Below are 24,874 nucleotides of genomic sequence, written 5' to 3'. Positions count from 1 at the left end.
CTAACTAGCCACCTCCACGCTCGTGAAGCAAGAAAGCACACTTTCGAACTCGTTTCCCTTCTATTTAACTCAGATTACTTCCGCTGACAATTTTGAATACTTTGCGCGTTCTACTAAAATTTACATACTCTGGCATTGGCAATTCCAGGGAAAAGTAAGGCTTGACAGGACAGATAGTTTAAACTTAAAATAAATGTTAGTTAAAATAAATATAAACCCTACACTCCAATTAAAAATTATTGAAGTCAATAATCAGATCTTTGATAATTTGGTAACCTTTATATTTTTGTTAGAAGTAATTAAGAAGTTCCCATAAAATTTTATTATTGAAATTGTGAAGTAATTCAAGGATATTTTTTTGTGGAAAACTCAGCTTGAATTAATTTGTTAAAGCTATTTTGAAGTTGTTCGGTATTCAGAGTAGCATAAAAACACAAGAAGATACTCATAAAAATATTCCTGTCAGACGAAAAAGAGGACTTCTCTCTCCTCTTTAATGTTTATTACAAAAAGCAGGCATTAATTACAGTTTTTAAATTACATTTTTAAGTGACATGATCATTTTACTCTCAAGTGAGAGGCAAGTTAGAGTAGGATGGCTATAACAGGTAACTTGACGTTCCTTTGTAATTAATTTTGTGTAACGTCTTAATGTAGTTATCTGCAGGTAAAATATGAATATACTATCTTAGTTTTTAATTTATAAATAACTAATCTGGCAATTTTCCTTTTTACTGATAAAGGGCCAGTTTCTTTTCAAAGATGCAACACAACTAGATTATATGAAGATTGTCATTTTTTTACTATCTTTTCCTTTTTCCACTGCTTTGGATCAGAATTAGCTTTTAATGAAATTCTTGTGTTTAAGTTAAGGTGCCATTTTGTTCCTTAAAATGACCTTGCAAGTTCTCACGCCATTTTGTCTTTCAAGAACTTAGTAAAACCCCCTGGAAATATCTCCCTATGTTTAACATTTCTAAGCGATTGGAACAAGATTATTTAGCCAAGAGCCTGCCAAAATGCACCACTCTGGAAGTACCCTTTTTGTTTGGCTTACATTTAGTATTTCTGTCCCACTTCTTTTCTCAACGATTGTTTCAAGGTTATCAATGTGGCAACCCAGCCAATCCGAGATCCAAATACAGAATTTGACAACCTACCTTCGCAACTGCACCATGCAATTTCAGCCAGTTTGCGGTGTAATTTCAACTAATTTGAGGCGCAAGTCTTGTTATGACAGCAGTAATTTAATTTTCTTTTTCTGTGTCATTCAATAATATCTGATTCATTCTTTTGATTCCTTTAATATAAAAGTATCAAAATACATTCAGAAATTTTTCAATTTTAATCCACTGCAATTTCAAAATTCTTAATGAAAAAAGTTTTTATGTCAAGTTTTTGAGACTGCCCCCTTTTACTTATAAATGAGACTTTTCTTTTGCTCCACCAATTTTGTTTTCACCGTGTACTTTATTTATTTAACTTTTGAGTATTATACGTCCATAAGTATTTAATTTTTACATTTTTTGTGTGTTTTCTCTAAGAGTATGAATGGCATGTAAGAAAAGCTCAGGAGCAAATATGAGATTCTTGGTGACATTATTTTTAAAAAACGGTTTAAAGTCTGAAATTGTTCAGAAAAACGAAACATGTTATTCAACACTCATTAATTGACCAGATTTAGTGTTTCAACTACTAACCTCTTGAAAAGTTCTGTTTGAAACATTAAACAAGGAAGATTGCTTTTTTCATATTTCAATTTTCATTACTTCTTGTATATATTTTTCACTGCTACTGTTATGGTTAATATTAATTTTAAAGTTTACACTATCGCTACACTTTCAAATTCCGGTACAAAAAGACATTTTGTCAACTTTAGCATTAGCTCCTTAATGCTCAGTTTTAATTTGGTATTCCCCCTCCCTTCTTGTAAGAACAGCAATCTTTTTTTGCACTTCATCATTTTGAGATTAAGCCACGTCATCACATAACTCTTACACAATACTGATGATGTAAATGGAACTAAAACAGCCTATAATTTTACAGCAGTATTAATTATTCAGTCAAATGCACTGAAAACTGAAACATAACTCGTAGTGAATTAAGATTTCATCATGAGCAGAAGTCACTTGTTTTCTACATTTTGGCCTAGCTGGACTGCTGCATGCTGCTCTCTTCTTACTGCAAAGTTATAACAAATGTAAACATTTTTAAATAAACAGGAGTAGTGGGCCAATTTGTTTGTCACCACAAAATGATTACCAAAATAAAAATGGATATTTAATTTGTCTCAGCTTCCCAATTTCTTATTCACTATGGATGGACATTTTCAGTTATCTACATGATTAAAATTATTTCTATTTATTACTTCTAAGTTTGCTTCATTAAAAGTATAATATTATTACAGCTAAATTAAATTTAAATTATTAAGCGATTAAATTATGGATAAACATCTATGAAATGCAGTATTTTTATATCTACGCCATGAATATTTCTATAATAAAATTACAGTACAAAGTTTTTAATCCGGACTTGTCGGGACTTTGGTAATTCCGGATTATAGATCATCAATTAAAATCTGGCAAGATGGCATGCAGAAATTATAAAATTAAAAATAGGAAACTTTAACTTATAAAGAGCAATCTAACAATTATGATCTAAAGGGTATCAAAATTTACAAAAAAAATCATAATATTTATTTTGTTTACTTTATTAAACATTTCTTTCAATGCAAATTGTTTAAGTTGCTTCGTTTTTTGAGCTAATACTTTCTCTCTAATTCTATAAACATACATAATTTCTTGTTCAGTTCCACTGTTCAAGTCCTGTAATTGATGTGTCGAGAATACAGACTAACTTGCCAATCGAAATTTTTTCGTTTTTAATCTTTCTCACTTTCTTCACTATCGGAAGCGGTACATCAAAACATGCTTTCGCTTTGTAGATCCTTAGGCAGCTCCAGCACCGGAAACTCCTCTTGACATAATCGAAAGTTCAAGCTTACTTTTTATAAAATTGCTCTAACAGTCTGCAAAAAATAATAAGCTGGATCCAATTAGAATATTAAGGAACAACGCAATCTGCAACATTAACTGAAATAGATAATTAGATAATTTTATCCTAGCTTATACCGTCCGCTATACATTAAACGCACATGCGTAAACGTATTATGTGCAGAAAGTTTGTAGTTTTGAGGTCAGGATTATAGATCATTCCAGATCATGGACGTCCGGATTAAAACTATGTACTGTACATCTAATTTTGCTTCATTACATATATGTACTGGGTTCTACTGTCTGAAGAAGATTTACTTCTTACACTGCTTTTTTATTTATAGAAAACTAATTGCAGTACAAATTCCTTTAAGTGAATTATTTAAGCATTGGCATTATTTTCTATAAAATATATTACAGTCAAAAGTCGTTATTTCGGACACCCATAATCCGGACCTCAAAGCTAAAAACTTTCTGCCCATGCGCCACATTGACAGGTGACAGGTGACGGAGGACGGGGACGCCTGACGTATAACATAGGTAAACAGGCATATGTCCCACGTCCTCCACTATCTCGAAGAAGCAACTCGCTGGAGCCCCGTGAGGCTGCACCAGGAGTTTACATGGCCATACAGGGGCTAGATGTCAGGTAGTTTTTACATAGGACGTTGTTAATAACACAAAGTAACTTAGAAAGAATATAAAGGATAGCATTAAAACACTAAAACACTCATATAAGCTGAAACACATAGATATACAAAATTAAACGTAAAAGCATAAAAACACACTCGTAATTACATAACATAAAGACATAGAAACACACACAAAAATACATATCATGACACATAGAATACATATGGAAACACGTAGAGCACATAAATGCAAATATTACACTCAGAGGAAACATATAAGACATAGTAAGGTGTGCGTAAAGCAGTAGTGCTGTGCGGAAATATGCTCAGTTCCCATAATACATAATGTACATACTTTCATTAGGGGCTTCTGTTGCATGAATTACATATTTCGTTGCATACACTACATTCGTGCATTGTACGGATATTATATATTTCGATTTACGATAACACATCATTCCATTGGGTGCCCAGTGCTTCACACTGATAAACATGTCAGTAACATTATATCTGCAAGTTGGTGGCTATTGAAAGCAGATGTTAACACGAGGCTCGAAATTGAATGTGGAATGTGTATTACAGAATGTGTACATACTGCGAATATCTATTAGTTGAGTACATTGTCTGCAGTACCATGCTACTGTGGCTTGCAAATGTCTTGCCCTAGGGCGTTGATTTGCTGTACAACTGCGCAGATGCTCCTTATAGCTGGCGGGTGTTTGATTATGAAACGATAGTAAAGTGTTCTATCATTCGTTGGATGTGGTAAGTGGTGGTTTGTTGTTAGACTGCAGTCAAATAGATAGTGCTCGGGAGAACCTAGCATGCCACAGACACAATTGTCAGATGCTGAGATGCCATGACGCATAAAATAAGATGGAAATGGGCCATGACCCGTTATGTACTGTGTCAGTGGGGCTATTGTTATAAGACGTTCCGTGTCTACCTTTGGTAGGAAGTTATACGTCCTTCTCCCTGTGTCGCCACTATTCCATTCTTCTTGCCACTTTTCTTTACAGATGTTACACAGAGTTTTCTTGAGGTGTGAGACGGGGGTAGGGGCACTTATAGTTTGAGCGTGGATGTTGTTGGCAGCCTCATTAGCCAGTCGGTCTGCGACGTCATTCCCTTCGTTGTCGGAGTGTCCTTTTACCCATACCATGTTAAAGCGGGCTTGATGATTATTGCGTAAAAGTTGCTGTATATCTATGATGATGGGTGAAGTGTGGTGATGATCCCTGAGTGCGTGTAGCACTGACATGCTATCTGTGTAAAAAGTCGCATTGGTAAGGGAAAGGTTGAGGGCATGTCGTAGCGCATTCAATATTGCTAGTGCCTCTGCTTGGAAAATACTATTGCTGTTAGTGAGATGTCCTTTCCATTCCTTTACTAGTGTGCCATGTTCGTAGTGAGCAAATGCGCAGCCCACTCCCTGATCATGTTTTGATCCATCAGTGAACAGTTGTGTAATCGCACAGGAAGTGCGTTGTCTGGAGTGCGATGGCTGATGTTGGATTTTGACATGGATCCCTCTACCTTTGATGGCAGGGTGGATGTGTTGCACACTGCCAGGGAGTTCATAATCTGTTGTTCTGAACGTAATTCCTGCATATGTGGCTTCTTGTCTGTGATGAGTGATTCGTACATAGGTAGCCTCTGCCTCTGCCTTTATGTGTAATGGCAGCAGGCCTGCAAGTATCGTGGCGGCGCTGGACGCTGTTGTGCGATAACCTCCGCAGATGTTTAATGCAAACGGCCGTTGAATTGTGGTCAGTAGCTTGGTCTTTCGGCTGTTCATTGGTTGTGCCCATATGACTGCTGCGTAGAGAATTATTCTCTCTGCCACTGTCAGATATAATAGTTTCCTGATATGGGGGTTTTGTCCCCAATTTCTCCCTTGAAATTGCCTGGCTTCCCTTGCGATGGTCGATGTTTTTGTACGTATTTCTTGGAGGTGCGGTAGCCAGGTGAGTCTTTGATCCCAAGTGACTCCTAGATATTTAATCGTCTTCGTTATTTTTAAGTTCTTGCCCAGTAGCTTTATACATGGACATCTTGTGGGATTTGTGCCAGGACGTGGAATTACGATGGCTGCGGACTTTTGCCGAGAGATGGTTAACTTAAGTTTATTGCATAGGTCCGTGAATATCGAGCAGGTTTCTGTGGCATTCCATTCCAGTTCATCTCTTGTGCGGCCAGACACCAGAAAGGCTACATCGTCGGCGTATGCTATAATATCTGTGTGCAAAGGCCATTCATGTTGTAGTATGGAGTTAAAGGTGATTATCCAGAGCAACGGACCGGCGCAAGAGCCTTGTGGACACCCTCTTTCCTGCCGCTTGATAGTGAGGCCATTGTTGTTGGCTACTATGAGGCTACGTGCATGTAGATAGTCCGGGATGATGTTAAAGATGTTTTTGGGACATTGTGCCTTGCTTTATAGCAGGCCACCAGAGGGTGTCAAAGGCGCTTTGCAGGTCCAGGGATATGAATGCCGTGTGAAGATTTCTGCCTCTATTTTGTTCTATGCTATCTTTAAGATGACTCAGGGCATGCGTGGTTGACAAACCAGTTCGGAACCCGTATTGCCGTGGGCTGAGGAAGTTGGTCTGCTCGAGATGGAATTTAAGTCTGTTTACCAGTAATTTTTCATAAATTTTTCCCAGAGACGAAAGTAGGCAAATTGGCCGAAACGAGCTTGGGTCATCTGGGGATCTCTGCTTCTTCAGGAACAGGACCACTTCTCCTTTTTTGAAAGCAGTTGGGAAGATCTGGTATTTTAAGAGCTTGCTGAAATATTTCTCGAAGAAGGTAGGGCGGGATGTGTAAGCCACCTTTATTATAGCATAGTCTAGACCATCTGGTCCCGGAGCCTTTTTTATGGGAAGAAAACGGAAGATTTGCTGTATTTCAGCTGAGTCGAAGGGAATGTCGTCTGGTGTGTTAGGAATGGAATGGTTGTCCCGTGTCTTCTGTTGTTCTGTTGAATCATCATCCGGGTTATCTGCTGGGAAAACTGCATTAAGGATAGCAGATGCTGTGGTTTCTGCAAGATTGGTGGTGTCTGAGTTATTGGCTGCTTGGGCATAAAGCTGGTCAGGCTTGTAAACTTTATTTGTAGCTAGTTTATGCAGGATTCCATAGACGTTGGTATTAGCTGTGCAAAATTTCCGCCAGCTATTGACTTTGGCTCGTAGTATGCATTTTTTATAATGCGCCCTTTCCCTGCGGAATGTGGTCAGCAATGCCATTTTGGTGGCTTTGTCCATTACACCTCGGAGACGCCGTCTTAGGGCTCTGCACTTTTGCCGTAATTGGCGTAGTTCTTTAGTCCACCAGCATATGCCTTGTATGCGTTTAGCAGTGCGAGTCTTCAGGAGCTTGTCGCAAATACATCGCAATGTATTGAGGAGATGATCTGTATAAGTGTCTAATCCCTCTGGGCTATTTATTTGGTCTATTACTTCTTCTTCACTCTGTAGGGTATCCGAGAAAGCCTTTGTTAATGCACGCAGTTTATTGCCTGGGATCTTGTAGCGCTTAAGGATAGTGATGCTTGTGTCGGTATTAATTGCAAAGTGGATATATTTATGATCAGAGCAACTCTCGTCGTCTATGACCCTCCAACCTGTTATATTGTTGGCTATGTTACTTGTAGCTATTGTTAAATCAGGCCATCCTTTGTTGTATGAGTTGTCGAACGTCGGTGGGGCGTTCTGAGTATTTATTAACTGTAGATTGGCTGTCATTATAAATTCTTCTAACGCTGTTCCTTTCGGTGAGGTATTTGGGTATCCCCAAATGACGTTGTGCGCATTTAGGTCTCCACTTATTACGTGAGGAATGGTAGTATGTTTTCTGTGTATTTCTGCTATACTATCTACTGCATTGCTGATGTCTTCTGGTGGAGAGCTGTAGACGGATGATAGGATAATCTGGGAGTTATTATAATTCAGAAGAATTGCAACATGATCTCGTGCCTGCTTGGTAATGAGTGGGGACCATTGTGGATTACAACAAATGATCGCCGCTCTCGGGGGTAGTTCATTAAGTTGCGCTTTCCGCTGGAAGATCTTCCATGAGAGTGGTAGGCAGGCTATTGCGCCGTTTCTGCAGTAAGGCTCTTGAAGAAGGATGATATCTATCTCATGATCGAGGACATGCTGCACTAGCTGCGTATTAGCTGCTTCTGCCCGTTGGAGATTAATTTGCGTGCATTTTATGGAGCCTGCTGAGGAATGAGTTAGAATCAGGTTGGCTGGGTTGTCGATATTTGTCGGTAGGATCTCTTGTGAGATAGTGTTGCTATCTTCAGACGCATTAGGTAGTAACATAGCATTGGTAGGCTGCTGAGATGTTATAGCTTCAGTATTGTGTGTTGCAGCGTGTGTTGTAGACGGCTCTCTGGTACATCGGGCATTCCGGGTGGTATGCCGGATGTTCAAAGTAGTAGGAGGTGCCGTTGCGGTAGTTACAGTCCCCGCAATTGATACAGGCTGGTGACTCTGCTTGACAGACTTTGGTGTTGTGCGACCCAGCGCAGAAGGCACAGAACTGTTTCTTGCTGCGGCAGAGATCCTGGGAGTGCCCGAATTGCTGGCATCTATAACATCTATGGATTCCCAAGAACTCCGTGATAGTATGAGCCTGCCATGCTGTGAACAGACGTCTGATGTTGATGGCGATTCCAAAGCTCTCCGTGGTACACTCGAGAACCCATTTGACTCTGTTTGCTCGGCGCTCTTTAAGTCGGAACAGGGGTTTGTATACTCTTGCTGATAGACCTGCTGTTGCGCTGAGCTCTGCGATGAGCTGTTCTGGTTTAACATGTTCTGGAACATTATGGATGGCTATTCTCGGCTGCCTCTTTTGCCTGAGACGAACCTCTGCCTGGACCTCAGCTTTTTTGATGTGCTCCTGTAACTTGAGTACCTCCTCGTTTGTATTACAAAAAACTTCTAGTCCGCCTTTTGGAGCCGGTTTGATAGCGTTGACGACAACTGGGATCTCACTAAGTGGAACCTTTTGCTGTAACTGTGTTCTTAGATCACGTGGATGGATACTCCCTAAAGGGTTGATGATCAGACTGGGTTTACTGAACTGTTTAAGCACTGCCGCAAAGGTTGGTTTCTGGGGCACAATCGCTGATGGTGTTGTCGCTGACTTCAAGTGGCTATGCCTTTCCCCGGTGTTCCTGGGAGCCTGCGTAGTTGCTATTACTGGCAGGGAGTCCGTGTTTGTACTTGAAGTAACCACCTCAGGGTAAGGGGTGTTAGTGCTAGTGGTACAGCGCGAGATTACAGAAGTGTTCACGTCTTTGTTGACTACCTCTGTTCCACGTAATGCGATGTCCCGAAAGATCTCTAGAGTGGCTATGAGGCGTGGTAATATATTTTTATTACCTCGAACTGTATTGGCTATTTGTACGCTCTCGTCGAAGACCGCTTTTATTTTTTCTCTATATGAGAAGTCAGTTGAAACTAAGTGATTTGGCAAATCTAGATCACTGCAGTGTGTGGAGGTACGCATTTCAGACATACTGCATTGAGTCTATTGTATGAAATCACTAATGATAAAAAAAAATATTCTGCTATTCCGCAGATTCACTAATTGCTATTGGAATCTTTAAAATTATGCACTAAGTCTCTAATTTCACTGTGTAGACTATCTCACTGAATGCTGTAGAAATCTCTATATTATGGCAATTAGAGGCACTATACTGAGCACTAAATTGTGGCACTATAACAAGGAACTATCTTAAGGCACTGTAATCTCTATATTAAAGCACTGCTGTCTTATATGTATATGTCTTATATGTATATGTCTTATATGTCTTATATATATTTATGCTGAAGTCTTATATTAGGAAGCTGTTGAGATCTCTATATTAAGGCACTGAGTCTCTAATTCACTGAATACACTAAATCACAAAGCCACTGCGTAACTGTAGTTCACTTGCCGCATTGACACATGCACATAAGCGTTTATGCGTGCGCGTAAGACCTTTACGACTGCACATATGCGTGTGTGCAAGTGCAGAATACATTTTCGCGTGCGCGTTTAATGTATAACGGACGGTATGAGCTAAAATTATCTAATTATCTATTTCAGTTAATGTTGGTGATTGCGTTGTTCCTTAATCTTCGAACTGGATCCTGCTTATTACTTTTTTCAGACTGTAAAAGCAATTTTATAAAAGTAAACTTGAACTTTCGATTATGTCAAATAGAATTTCCGATGCTGGAGCTCCCAAAGGATCTATAAAACGAAAGTACGTTTCGATGTTCATCAAACAAAAAGTGGATTTGCTGCAAAAAATGGATAAAGACATGAAGAAGGTGACAGAGAGGTCAGTGAAAACGAAAAAATTTCGATTGACAAGTTAGTCGGTATTCTCGGCACAGCAATTACGGGACTTGAACAGCAGAACTTCGTAACTGAACAAGAAATTATGTCTGTTTATAGAATTAAAGAGAAAGTATTATCACATAAAATGAAGCAACTTAAACAACTTACATTGAAAGAAATGTTTAATAAAGTAAACAAATAAATATTAAGCTTTTTTTTTTTTTTTTTTTTTTTTTTTTTTTTTTTTTTTTTTTTGTAAATTTTGATACCCTTTAGATCATAATTGTTCTTTATTTCATAAATTACGGTTTCATATTTTTAATTTTAGAATTTCTGCATGCCATCTTACGAGATTTAAACTGATGATCTATAATGCGGAAAAATCGATAATCCGGAATCGCCAAAGTCCCGACGAGTCCAAATTAACGACTTTTGACTGTACAGAATTTACAGATATGGTGATCATCGCATATATGAATATAAACAAATCTTGAATAGAATATAAAGTTGATTTATTAGTTCAAAAAAATTTTTTTTCATTTTTTTTTGTCTGAAGGATTTAATATCTCCCAGTGATCTGTGATTTATTCATAAGGCTAATTTTATAATACCCTATTTTTTCTTCTTTCTTGTCTTCCCCACTTTAAAGTAAATTTTATTGAAAAATGTTCTAAAGTTATTTTAACTCAATATGATACTTTATTATCATTTTACTATTTTCAAAATCTTTCTCAAATGAATTTCAATAGTTATTACATTCGGCTGGCATGGCACTGCAAGAACATGTAATCACATTATTGATAGCAAAAGCACACAGGGAAATAAATTGTATTACCAAAGGCTTACCTTCATAGGCGAGAAAATCACCTCCAAATTTTGAACCTCCAGTTATATAATAGTCTTTCTCCCACAGATCTCTGAATACAGAATAGCGAAGGTTTTCTGTATCAGATGAAGGATACCTCCATCTAATACTCTCTACGTCTACATTTTTCCAAGGGCATTCTAAGATAAAAATAAGCAATATATACTAAAAATCAACCTACATTTGCTAAGCATTATGTACTAAACACTTAAGTGTTATTTTTCAAAAAGATACTATAATCACTATCATCTTTGTAAATATAAGTTTTACATAACAGAATAATTTTGCAATTTTCAAATGTTTTCATTTATGAACAAGAAATTGATGCAACAAATGGCTTTAAAGCCAGTCTACGCAATACATGTATTAAAAGTCAATTATTATATGCATATATATTATTTAAATGAGTGTATACTTCTAAATTCTTCTGGAATTCTTTTACTTAATTATTTGGCTTTAAATAAGATTTATATTGACAATGCACCTTCCTTAAGTATATCTACTTTATACTGTTTCTTCCTCTTTATTACTATTACTTTGCTTGATTTCATAATATATGTCATATTTCAGTCTAATGTAGTAGACCTATAGTGAGTACAGACTCTTTTCATGAACAGATTTTTTTTATTTACATCAATTATTGAGTAAAATCATGAATTGTCAATCTTAAGCATTTTGATTAACATTAATCTTAAGCATTTTATAAATATTTAATATTACCCAGTATAAAAAGTTACTAAATCTGCACTGATATGCAGAATGATTACTAGTTCTCTATTAATTTTTACCAAACTGATATTGTAATACTTTATCTTAATACTTTACCTTAAAACAAATTCTACATTTAATATCTGAAAGCCATACATTCCATTTCATAAATATCCATATTATGTTGAAAAATTAAAAGAAATTCATATTATAATGTGTTTACTAAACTACCTTCAGCATCATAGTAATGCTAGGCTTCAGCACAAAAATCATGCACATACATTCTATTTAACATTTAATGAAATTTTCCATTTATGTAACATTTATAATCATCATATATCCCACTTAATAAGCATTTGATGTAATGTACTTTATTTTCAGAACATTATGACTGATAAATACTTATTACCCCAAGCATCAAATAAGAAATCCAAAGACATACTTTAATGTCAGAATGAAAATCCAGGTCCTGATTTAGTTCCTAAAATGAAAAAATACAGATCTTCCCAAACTATTTGAAAGGTTACCTGTGGTAAATTCAACTGTCATACAAATGCAATAACATATTAAATATCAGCAGATAATTTAGCAATAACACAAATAATTTCATTTAAAATTAACTTCTACATGCCTTCAACACTATTAGAATTTAAGAAACTTATTCTGAAACGTTCAAGAAAAAATAGTTTTTCTGCTGCGGAAAAAAATTCCAGATCTCTAAAGCAAACATTCATGGACCAATACATGATATTTTCTTTAGTGGCATATATACTATAATTAATCTGGGTAAATCCAAATTCCAATATCTACATCTACTTATACATAGAATAATTATCAATGCATTATCCCTCTGATGTAATTCTTAATCAAAATATAGAAAGATTTTGTTACAGAAAAGCCTGATTATTTGGAAAGCAATAGAAATACTGAATTCCTAATAGTTGAGCATATAAAAAATGGAATTCATGTCAGAAATGCAAAAATGAATAAGAAATATTTCAGCTTAAATTTATAGAAACAATCTTCTTATTTGCTACCAAATTGAATAACAAAAGTTCACATTTAAAAGTATAGACGAAAAAGGAGGGAGGCCATTTCAGACATAAAACCCGATGTATTTTGTAGTCCTTAAACATGAAAGTTTATAAGATTCTATTACGAAATCCCACTGAACATGAAATTTGGCAGAAGTTTACAAGAACAAGTCATTTTTTATTTAATTAGATAATAAAGATACAATTTACTAATACAGCATGTAAAAAATTTAAACTGTTATCATAATTAATCATAAAAAAGTCAGGATAAAAAGAACTTAGATCCTTCTCTACAAAAATGAAACTGCCTTATAATTGATGAGTTTACATTAAACCAAAATGAACATCTTACACTGTGTTGTGACTCATGCTTATCCATTAAAGGCACTAAATCACTCTGTTTGTTGACAATGTATATGTGTCAATAGTGTTAACAGCTCTAAAATGGTATTACAGATCTCTCATTTAATAAATTTTGAGGAGAAAATTTTTTTCTAAAATTCTGAAATACTCTGATTAGTTGAGTGCCAGATAGTCAGGTTTTTACTGTAATTCAGGGTTTCTTAAATTCAGTCGCGACCCCTTTTTATCACAGATTTTTTTCGCAACCCCTGAACCCCATAATATTTTAAAAATTTTGTGGGACCCCATAAGCATTGCGTAAATCCGACACACACATGAGTGAAACTGTCAATTTTTTTCACTTGTGCTCTAATATACTACAGTCAAAAGTCTTTAATCCGGACGTCCATAATCCGGAATGATCTATAAACTGGACTTCAAAGCTACAAACTTTCTGCGCATGTGTCAATGCAAATTGCGTTGACACATGCACGTAATACCTTTACGCATGCGCATATGCGTGTACACATGCATATAATACATTTACGCATGCACGTTTAATGTATAACGGACGATATAAGCTAAGCTAAAATTATCTATTTCAGTTAATGTTGAAAACTGCGTTGTTCCTTAATCTTCTAATTGGATCTGGCTTATTATTTTTTGCAGACTGTTAGAGCAATTTCATAAAAAGTAAGCTTGAAATTTCGATTATGTCAAAAAGAGTTTCCAATTCTGAAGCTGCCAAAGCATCTACAAAGTGAAAGCATGTTTCAGATGTACTGCTTCCGACAGTGAAGAAAGTGAAAAAGAGGTTATTGAAAATGAAAAAATTTCTATTGACACATTAGTCGGTATTCTCCACACAGCAATTATTTCGATCATGTCAAAAAGAATACAAAGTGAAAGCATGTTTCGATGTCTATCAAAAAAAAAAAAAAAAAAGGAATTGCTGCAAAAAATGGATAAAAGCATATTCTTTGTTTTCTAACCATTCCGAAATCGGTTTATCAATTTCACGCTGCTCTGTGCGGGGGGGACGTCGCGGCGTGCAATGAACTGGAAGTTGATCTGTCAGCACTATCCTTATCTTAAGGGCAGATGTTTTTATTTTATTCCGCTTATAATTTCTTACTAAATGTAGTATTTCATCTCGATGTACTTCGTCTTTGATTTGATTTAAATCAAATCTCTCGTCATTATAAATATCACGAATACACATCAAATAGTTTTCTGGTTGCATAATGTATGTTTTACGTATGCACGCTTTGAAAGAAATCTTAATAAAGCAAACAAATAAATATTAAGCTTTTTTTTTTTTTTTTTTTTTTTTTTTTTTTTTTTTGTAAATTTTGATACCCTTTAGATTATAATTGCTCTTTATTTCATAAATTACGGTTTCATATTTTTAATTTTATAATTTCTGCATGCCATCTTACCAGATTTAAACTGATGATCTATAATTCAGAATCACCAAAGTGCCGACGAGTCTGGATTAAAGACTTTTGACTGTATTGCAGTTTTAGATCATTAACTTTTTCATTTTAAGACAGAGAACAATGTGAAAATTTTAAATAAGTAACAGACGAAATGACAGCATCATGTGCAAAGCAAGGAACATGAATGTTTGTATTACAAAAAGAATGCGTCGAAACGTTTTCATTTTTTTTTTTTCCTCTTTTGTCTGTATTGTCTTATCTTTATCTATTTTCAGATACATCATGTAAAAATATTAGGTAATTGTAAAATTATTATAACAAGGTTCATACACATTTCTGCACATGGAAATTAAGTACTTTTAAGGACCATTAATGAAAAAAATTAAGGACCTATGAGCAAATCGGAACTGAATAATTTCAATTAAAAATATTATCTATGCCTGAAATTCCCTTTTGTAATACCATCCTAAAAATAAAACAGATTCCTAAAACATGAATTAATTAACATAGTTATTAATAAGTTTGAGAATAAAATAAGCTTTATGCAATTTATCAAGTAGCATTAATTATTTTACATTTACAATACAGTCGAAAGTCTTTAACCCAGACTCGTCGGGACTTCAGCCATTCCGGATTATTGGTTTTTCCGGATTATAGATCATCAGTTTAAATCTGGTAAGATGGCATGCAGAAAATATAAAATTAAAAATATGAAAACATAACTTATGAAATAAAGAGCAATTACGATCTAAACGGTATCAAAATTTACAAAAAAACTTAATATTTATTTGTTTACTTTATTAAACATTTCTTTCAACGCGCGCATGCGTAAAGCATATACACTGGTTATCGTAAATTAAGGAAAAATAAAAAAAAATAGCCATAACTCCCTCAAAAATTATTAAACCGTGTAAATTTTGAATATGTTGCCAAGTAAGAGTAGCTGAGTAAAACTCTTAATATGCAAATTAGTGGCGCTGCACTCGGAATACGTCATCTGCGAGGAGCATAAAAGTCCATGTTTGAGAGCAAGCCCAGATATTTCACTGTGATAGTGACATCAGAAATCGGAGATAGCCAATTCGTAACAATGATCTCCAGACATCATTTGCCTGCAGAACTACGATAGAAAGCCATTGAGAGACTAGAGGCAGGACAAAGCTAAACAGAAGTTGCCAGATGGCTAAACGGGAGTCCTTCTGTGGTTCATAGACTTTGGAGGCAATTTCAAATCACAGATTCGGCACTTAGGAGGTCAGCTAAGGACGGCCAACTGCTACAAAGAGCGTGGATGACCGATATTTGACATTATGTGCACTCAGGAATAGAACCGCTACTCTGATTCTTCTTAGATCCTCCCTTGCTGCAGCCACTGGAAGATTGGTGTCAGCGTCAAATGTGCATAGAAGGCTTCACAAAGGTGGTCTGTATGCGAGGTGAACAACCATTTGCGTGCCGCTCAAGTCACGGCATAGCAGGGACCGTTTGCAGTAGGCACGACAACATGTCCACTGGACGCGTGAGCAATGGAGGGCTACTCTCTTTACGGATGAGTCCAGGTTTAGTCTAGAACGCGATAGTAGGCGTTATTTGATATGGAGAGAACCTGGAACCCGTTATCATCCATTAAACATCCGTGAAAGAGATGCATATGGAAGAGGCAGTGTCTGTGTTTGGGGTGGCATCTCTTTGGGTGGACGCACAGACCACCATGTTTTTGCAAGGAGAACCGTGAATGCTCATGTTTATAGAGATGACATCCTTGATGCTTATGTGTGCCCATATGCCGGGGCAATAGATGATGCTTTCTTGTTACAGGACGACAATGCAAGACCACACAGGGCTCGCACCATATATGATTATCTTCAACAGGAAACAATTATGCGCATGGAGTGGCCCGCTTGATTCCCGGACTTGAATCCTATTGAGCACATTTGGGATGCTTTAGGGAGTCGTCTAGCTGCTCTCAATCCGCCCCCTTAGACCCTTTTTTTATGTCTCATTTTGTCACATATTTGGTCAGTCTAGAGGTTTAGTAAATAGCAGGTAGATTTTATGTCAAACTGCATGAGTTAAAATAAGAAGTAAGATCATAATCAGCATGATTCATAACAAAAGATTCAATGTTGTCACCACTGCTGCTTGTCTAGAGAGAGACCTGCTGATTCAAACAAATCTGAAAGGACTGATGTAGGTCTGGTTGGCAAGTCTTGAAAGTCTGTCAGACTCTGTTTGATGCAGTTAGTGTCATAGCTTCATGAAGATTTCCAGGGGTTTCCAGTTAATATACTAATTTAAGGTAAGACAAGCCATTAAAGCACCAGCGGTAATAAGTTGTTATGTATTATTTTAAGTCTCACTATAGATGCAAAGAATAAAGTTTTAATTAAATTTTTACTTTTCTGTATTTTATCTTGTGACCACAGTGAGTATTAATAAAAGGCAATAACTCTCTTTAATATGTTGAGATAACTTTTAAGAATAAACAGTTAGTTATCAATAATTAAATTAGGTAGTTTAATAACCTTAAGCATTATGGGTTTACATGGCCACTATTAAATTTTATTTTTTAACAACATTTGTTAAAAAAAACCCTATTAAAATCAAAATCTAATAAAATTTCACAGTTTAAAATACATGTAATTTTTAAAATTGATTCTTAAACGATATTAGTATTTGTAACAACGCTCAACAAAATATTTATCAGTCATTTTAATTTGAAGCTTTAATAGACATTTTGGCTAGTTTATATCGATTTCCTTCTGTTTAAGCATCTTTTCTAGCAATTAAGAGATTTGTCTCAATATGCAAACCATTGTTCTCGCTAGTTTCTGCGTGCTTTGTCTCCTAACTTGTCAACTTCTCCACAATGTAAATATGAAGGTTTACTTAATCTGGTAGAAGTAAAAAAGTCCAAAACCTCTGACAGACATGAAGCATATTATCGCTATGTCTCAAACTACAATATCAGACAAAGATTTAAATAAGCCTCTTATTTTAAAAGAACTTAATACATAAAGGCATGTTCTGATGCTAACGAAATCAATTACAGCTCACGGTGACATAATTAAACAAAAATTATAGTTATAAATAATTGAATTAGGTAGTTTGATAACCTTAGTCATTTAAATGGCCACTATTTAATTACCTTGGGATTTAAATGGCCACTATTAAATTTTATTTTTTAACAATATTTGTTAAGAAAAACCCTATTAAAATCAAAATCTACTAAAATTTCAAAGTTTACAAATACATGTAATTTATGGCATTGATTCTTAAACGATATTAGGATAATTACACATTAAAAGCTATAAAACATTCATGTTTTGTATCGACAACACTCAATAAAATATTTATCCATCATTTTAATTTGAAGCCTTCCCAAACATTTTGACTAGTTTATATAGATTTCCTTCTCTTTAAGCATCTTTTCTAACAATTAGAGATTTGCCTTTATATGCAAACCTTTGCTCTCTCGCTAGTTTCTGCGTGCTTTGTCTCCTAACTTGTCAACCTCTCCATAATGTACCTATGAGGGTTTACTTGATCTGGTCAAAGTTTAATAGCCCAAAAACCCCAGACAGGCGTGAAGCATAACAAGAACAGTCAAATTCAAACTAAAAATTTGGATTAGTAGTCAAAGATCATACAGTTTAATTTAAATTTAATCTGGCTCAGTAACTCTATCCTATGAGGAAATAGAAATGGGAAATTATAGTAAATGCTAAAATCATAAATAATTGGGTAATTGACATAATAATAACTGCACATATCTTTGAAGAATAATTTTTTTTTATGTATTCAGTTTCTTTCTTGAACACGTTTCCTTTTCATTTTAGATTTTTTAGATTTAATTAAGGATTTCTGTTATTGTAAAAAACACTAAATGACCTTAAAATGTACAGAAAAACGGCTAATTTTATTTCTTTAGTGATATGAACATTCAGAAGAAATATGAAATAGATATGGTAAAGGTCGGTTACAGAGCTGATATGGAAGAATGTTTAGAATTTAATGACACACCGAACAAAATTCAGAAATGGCAAAACTTTTGGAATTTAGATCTGGCATTGGAAGCACTTAGAAAGGCACTAGGCAACAGAATTTAGGATCCACAGAGATTGTATCGAGTGGGAAAATGCCTAGTGCCAGCTACATGTGTGGTGCATTAAGACATATTAATCTTTTAAATTGTAAGTTTTCAATTTCTTTCCGAACTACTTCTTTCTTCAATTTCTTTCAATTCTATAATGCCTGCCCGTGGGATAAGATAATAAGCATTTTTGATATTTGCCATGCTTGTAGAGAAAATAGAGGGAGGATAAACATGTTAAGATTCTAGTATCAGAAGTAAAATATTCAAATTTTATGTTTTCATTGTTCTTCCAGACATTCTCTAAAAAAGTAAGAAATTCATTGCAAACTTTCTGTAAAATACATTCATTACATGTTGATACCATGGAGACATTTTTCATTTTGTCATATATTTCTCGAATCTTCTAGAATCAGCTCTATAAATCTTGCCTTCAAATCCTTCTAAACTTTCTAAGCTGCAATATCTAAAATCCTAAAGAAAAATTATCCCTACCAATTCTGTAACAGCAAAGGCCAGAAATATTTTTTTTGGGGGGGGGAAGAGGGAAAAAGAGTAAAATTAATTTTATAGAGAAAAACTGATGCATATTCTGAAAATTCTAAATATTGAGACAATTACATGGAAAAAACTCTTACTATGAAAAAATTAAAAAGAAGACATTTTTAATTAATTACATAGCTAATTTTGCTTTTGCTAAGAGCTGTTTCATAAATTGTGCTTTATAGCATTATACCTTGTTTATTTTTCAGATTCAAAATATTGAAATTATAGAAACTGATCCTAAAATCGCCAAAATGTTGATAAGTCACCAAATTTAGAATCGTTTAATAAAAGAATTCACATACTTAAAAGCAAAACGTTGTTTAAGAGCTCTTTATTAGAAAAAAAATCTGATGTGTACACCATATGACTTCCTTGTATTGGAATATTAAATTATACGCATTTTTTCTTGCATTTCATTTAAACTTATTGGATTGAATTAAATCTTCTTCGCCGACAGCGCATAAACCACAATAGAATAAATGCATTCTTTAAAATTCACTCTAGCATTTGTTTACGATAGCGACAATCTGGCGCTATATTCACTTAACAGTATTAATAATTATATAACAGTTAACTTATGTAATAATTTTATAACGGAAACTAAGTTAACTGTTATATAATCCAATAATTATATAACAGTTAACTTATATATTTCGTTCATATTATAACTCATAATGCACAAAATTTATATCATTTAAAGAATAGAATTATCTAATCGTTGCCACATGTTCTATTCAAATACTATAATAAAGCTAGAATGATGTATAAAAGAAATTAAGCAAACAAAACAAAAAAGAAACAGTTTTTCACAAACGATTGAGTATTTCTCATTTAATTAATTCAGTTCGCACTTCGTGAGAAGGCAAAAATATATAAGAACTCAAAATATCTATATTAAAAATTACGAAGTAAATCTCAAACACTTATTTCCTCGAAAAAATTTCAGAACGGATTAAGAATGATTTAAATAACAAATGAAGGCGTTATCTTTGTTGCTGCGAAGCTAAGTATCTCTAGATTGGCAACAAATCCACTAGTCTCCTGTTTCAAATGTAAACATCAATGCCCGCCATTAAAAAAGGCTTAGCGGCAATTAAACAACTTTAAAATTGCTGATAATTCTAAAAATATTGCACACAGGTTTACTAAAGGCATAAAATCCTTAACCAGAAGATAAAAACAACATAATTCAATCATTTTTAAAGCAAAAAATGTACAATTTACCAACATATAAGAGTAAAGAAACTGAGATCACCGAGCCGGGTAACAGAGTGGATATATATATAAATATATTTATATACGTTTGGTGCGGCCGATTGCAACCAAAATACGAGGTGCACATCTACATGTTATAGCAGTCCTATATACAAAATTTCAACGTTCTGAGGCTACTCGTTTTTGAGTTATGCGAGATACGTACGTACGTACATACGTTCGTACAGACGCCACAAAAAATTCTCTTCAGAATTAATTTTAAAGCAGTTTTATAATTTTTTTGAAGGAAAAGAGTATTTTATTCTGTCCTTACGTACAGATATCACGCAAAGACATCGTTAAATTGCATTCGATAGCGGTCAAAATGGATATTTTTGTTGAAATATGCTGCCTGAAACTTTTCGCGATTACAATACTTCCTTTTTACTTCGTACAAGGAAGTAAAAAAAAAAAGAATTTTGCTGTGCTTATCTTGCACTTCTTGCTTAGAACCTCAAGTATCCCATCATTTATATTAGAAATAGAAACAAATTATAATACATGAACTCATTCAAAAGATAACCATATACGTCAGTGAATCGCCAAAAATATTCCTCCAAAATGCTAACTCACACTCAAAATGGCAGTCGTAAAAACAGATAGAAATCAGATGATTAAAATTAAGGACCAAAAATCGATTCCAAAAAATCTAAGGACTTAAAACCCTGCTGTAAATCAATTTATCCAGGCTGGGTTCCTCCTAAAAGAACCCCATTCCAGAATAGAATAGTGGAAGAAACTGGGGTGATGAAAACACAGAAGGTAAGGAAAGAAGTTAACACTGCGCTACTGCTGAAAGGGATGAATTTACTAATAACAATTTAACTTAACTGAAAATAAATCTTTATTTCTGTCACAAAAGCAAAATAATTAAATAATTTTCTCCAAACTTCATGCAATGAAATTGCCTAAATTAATTAGATATATAGTAATGTTATATATGAATAAAATATAAATATAATAATATTAATAAATTAAAAATTCAATTTTTTCTGACCAGTTTTTTTTCTCCTGGCATGGAAGACACTAACTCTATGGAGAACACAATATTTCCAAAATCTAACTCTTTATACCGATATCCGATTGGCCAGATTAGAAAAAATTTTCTCCTATTTTGAATTCATCCATTCAAAATCATGAAATACGTTAATACATGCAAAGGAAAAAATATTGTGTTTTAGTAGATAATTCTTACAATACTACAGTTTCAATTTTGAAATATATTTTTTTTTAAATTTGTTTGTTTTCTATTCTTTCTAAAATAATTATGTTCTTTAGCTATTTTTGTTATTGATATGAATTAAAATTCAGTTACAAAATCTATCTAAATTCAAAAGCAAATCTCACAGCAAATACACAAAATACACATACATACCCACACCTTCCATTTGACAATGAGACAAACCTATTTCTTCCGGCTATTTTTTTCTTGTAATTTTTTTCAGTACTTATGTATTATTCCATCGATCATGAACTTTGGCTGCCCATCAAACCATGAAAGTCAATGGAGATTCAGCCAAAGTTGCTCCAGTCATTCCCACAGAATCCTGAAAGATCCGACACCTCTATTTATCGAATTTTAACGAAAGTTTCCCACCACCGCAAATATCATCTGCGCAAACAATTCACATTGGTGTGTTTAATCATATTTTTACAACCAATTTTTGACATTTGAAAGAAAGAGACTTGCTTTAGTACACTGTTTTTTTGAAATTTGTAACAAATACCATTATCATTAAGGTGTTTGAAATGGAAATATCACACTACCAGATTATAACCACTACTTACTTCCAGTTCTGTTGAAAAAAGTCAGCTACAGAATGTCACCAAATCATGTGTACAGCTTTAGGTATTAATGTTGTATCATATGGTACCGTGAAGGTTTGGTATCGAAAGTTCAAAAACAAGGACATTCAAGAAGGAGAGGGTTCTGGCCAGCCTACTAATGTTGATGAGTGCCCCCCCCCTGTGAGAACTTGTGGAAGAAGATCAGTATGCAACAACACAAGAGCTTGCTAAGGAGTTAGTTGTTAGTGCCATGTCCATTAGTCGTACTGTGCATCGCACAAACTTGATGTACAAGTTCAATCGCTGGGTGCTGCATGAGCTGACTCAAGCAGATAAGGTCAGACTTGTTTGGGTCTGAACTAATTTGCTCAAATATCAATGTAAGGACAAAATTTTGGACCGGATCATCATTTGTGATGAAATGTGGATTTACCTCAACACAACAGGTGGAAAAGGGGGTTGGCATGTGACCGGTGAGCCCGTCGGTAGCAACGCAAAGTGCAATTTGAATATAAAAAGAGCACACTTTGTATCTGGTGGGACTGCTGTGGTATTATCTCCAAAGAATAATTAAAAATAGGTGAAACCTTCAACAGGAAGGTGCGTAACGAGATGCTAGTCCATGTTACGCTGTTATCAAGGAAAAATGCTGAACTGAGTTCTGGAGCAAAAAGGTAATGTTCAATCAAGATATTGCAAGACCACATGTGTCTGCATTCACCGGCTGGACTCGATTGGGATATTTTGCTACACCCACCATATAGACCAGACATTGCTCATTTAGACTTGACCTCATTAGATTGAGCTCATTTAGATTATCTTGCTAGTACTATCTTCCATTCTGCACAGAATGTCTAAAATGAGGTTGATCTGTTTTTCGACTTGCGATCACCAAGTTTCTGGGCTGAAAGCTTTGAAAAACTACCAAAACATTAGCAGAAAATCATAGATTTGCGTGGTGATTATTACCCGAACTAAAAGTACTGCTTTCATGCTTTTTTCCCTAACTTTATTAAAATGTTTTTTGGCGGAAAACTTTTGTTACAACCAAATAATAAACAATCAATATTTGATCTGCTTTATTTTTGCACTTTGTAAAAAGGCTTTCATCATGTTTTGTACAAGGCAGGGCACATTTTAATAATTTTTTTAATACATGGAGAAAATACAGCAATGATAGTTGATTTAAAACATTGTTCATAAAAATAAACGTGAATTATCATAAGGGCAAATGTTGTGATGTCACGCTTATCCATTAACTGGCACTAAATTGCGCTGCTTAACGGCAGTTGACAGGATAACACATAAGTACTGTTTTTCCCCTGCTGAGGAAGAAACTTGCCAACTTTCTAATTCACATATTTCATATACAAGAGTTACATAACTTTTTACCTAATCAATCACTGTTGACTTGCAGATCAAACTATGCAATTTCAAACATTGAGCTAATAAATGAGTCCTGTCTTATGTAATATTCCAAAACACACATTTAATTTAAAGTCATCCAATAAAATACAAAACTAATATTCCCCCCCTCCAAGAGAAATGTTTCCAATTTTTTTTTTTTACTTTTATGTGTCAACAGAGCTTAACACATTATACATACAAATCCAATATGGGAGACATTATGAATGCATCTAAAAATAGATTTAGAAACTAATTTTAAGTATTGCTATAGTAGAGTATGCTTCATGCATTACTCAGAACCAAATAAATGCCTAACAATAGTTGAGCCCAATACAGCAAATATTGCTAATACACAACTGACAACACTTTTTATATATCATATATTTCAAAATACTTTCTTAAAAACTAGCATATGAAATAAAAATGTGAGCAATATGCCCAAAATTGTATGATGAAATTTATTATGATAAGGTTGTATATATATATATATATATAAAAGACTGAAATATTAACACAAATAAGTTATTCAAAATTTAAATCCATAAATCATGTTACAAGTAAATATATATATATATACCTGTGAATAACTGAGTCATACATAGTTCCTTCTTAACTTCAGTTACTTTAGCAAGCTCAGCTTCAATTACAGCTTTTTTATCTGCTTCTATTATAGCAGCATCAATATTGTTATCAGTGTCAATACTCAATAACTGGGTTTCAGAACAAGATGTGGGAGAATTAATTGTTGATTCTTTTCTTTTTTCAGTCTCTAAACTATCAAGAGTTTTTAATTCTTGCCATGCTGAATTTGAGTCTGCTTCTTCGAGTTCAATATCTTTACTCTCTGAAGTATTAGGATTATTTTCAATATACTGTGAGTTGTTAGAAATATTTTCTGCTTTTGTTTTTTTCTTCTTGTTTTTTTGCCCTAAACCTTCCAAGTATTTTCTCTTTTTCCCTTCATATATTTCATCAGCATTTTCTAATATTGCTTTCCTGCGGTTTTCTTTCAGTAAGACAAGCTAGAAAAATTTTTAATTTTCTCTAATATATATTAACACTAAAAGATTAGAAACAAAACAAAAAATTCAAACTCAAATAAATACATTTTATTACATAGCAGCAAGAGAAATATAAGATTTTGATTCAAATGCATGCTTAATGTGACAAGTGTAATTTAACCACTTTTTAATATATATAATTTATATACACTAGAACAGGCAATCATCATGAAGTTTTAAAAAAAAAAAGAAAAAGAAAAGAAAAACATAAAAATACAAAATGTTATGTAAAATTTTTATTAAAATTAATTTAGTTTTAAATTTTGACTGAAATTCTTACTTTAAATTAGGATTTCTTGTTGTAATAAGTCATTGAAGGCAACATAAGAGATCTTATGAATGAAAGCCAGTTCTATAAACAGGG

The 24,874-nt window shown here is 34.2% G+C and overlaps 1 protein-coding gene across 3 annotated transcripts in view; it reads right to left on the bottom strand.

Moving 5' to 3' along the window:
* The window catches only part of Tsen34 (tRNA splicing endonuclease subunit 34), a 269,041-nt gene that overhangs the window by 178,325 nt on the left and 65,842 nt on the right, over positions 1–24,874 (bottom strand). For all 3 annotated transcript variants that reach the window (XR_015043011.1, XM_085823678.1, XM_085823677.1), the window contains exons 4-5: positions 24,027–24,471; positions 10,820–10,978 (exon numbers count right to left, since the gene is read on the bottom strand). Coding sequence is in view for 2 of the 3 variants with exons in the window: in XM_085823678.1 (XP_085679804.1) it covers positions 10,820–10,978; positions 24,027–24,471 (604 nt within the window). In the remaining variant the exon portion in view is untranslated. The remainder of the gene's footprint in view (positions 1–10,819; positions 10,979–24,026; positions 24,472–24,874) is intronic.

The sequence above is a fragment of the Stegodyphus dumicola genome, chromosome 9 (assembly GCF_044657685.1).
Source record: "Stegodyphus dumicola isolate Sdum_Otavi_A_Nest chromosome 9, ASM4465768v1".
Classification (NCBI taxonomy): domain Eukaryota; kingdom Metazoa; phylum Arthropoda; class Arachnida; order Araneae; family Eresidae; genus Stegodyphus; species Stegodyphus dumicola.
The sequence above is the reverse complement of the archived record's forward strand: the minus strand, read 5'-3'. Positions and strand labels throughout refer to the sequence as shown.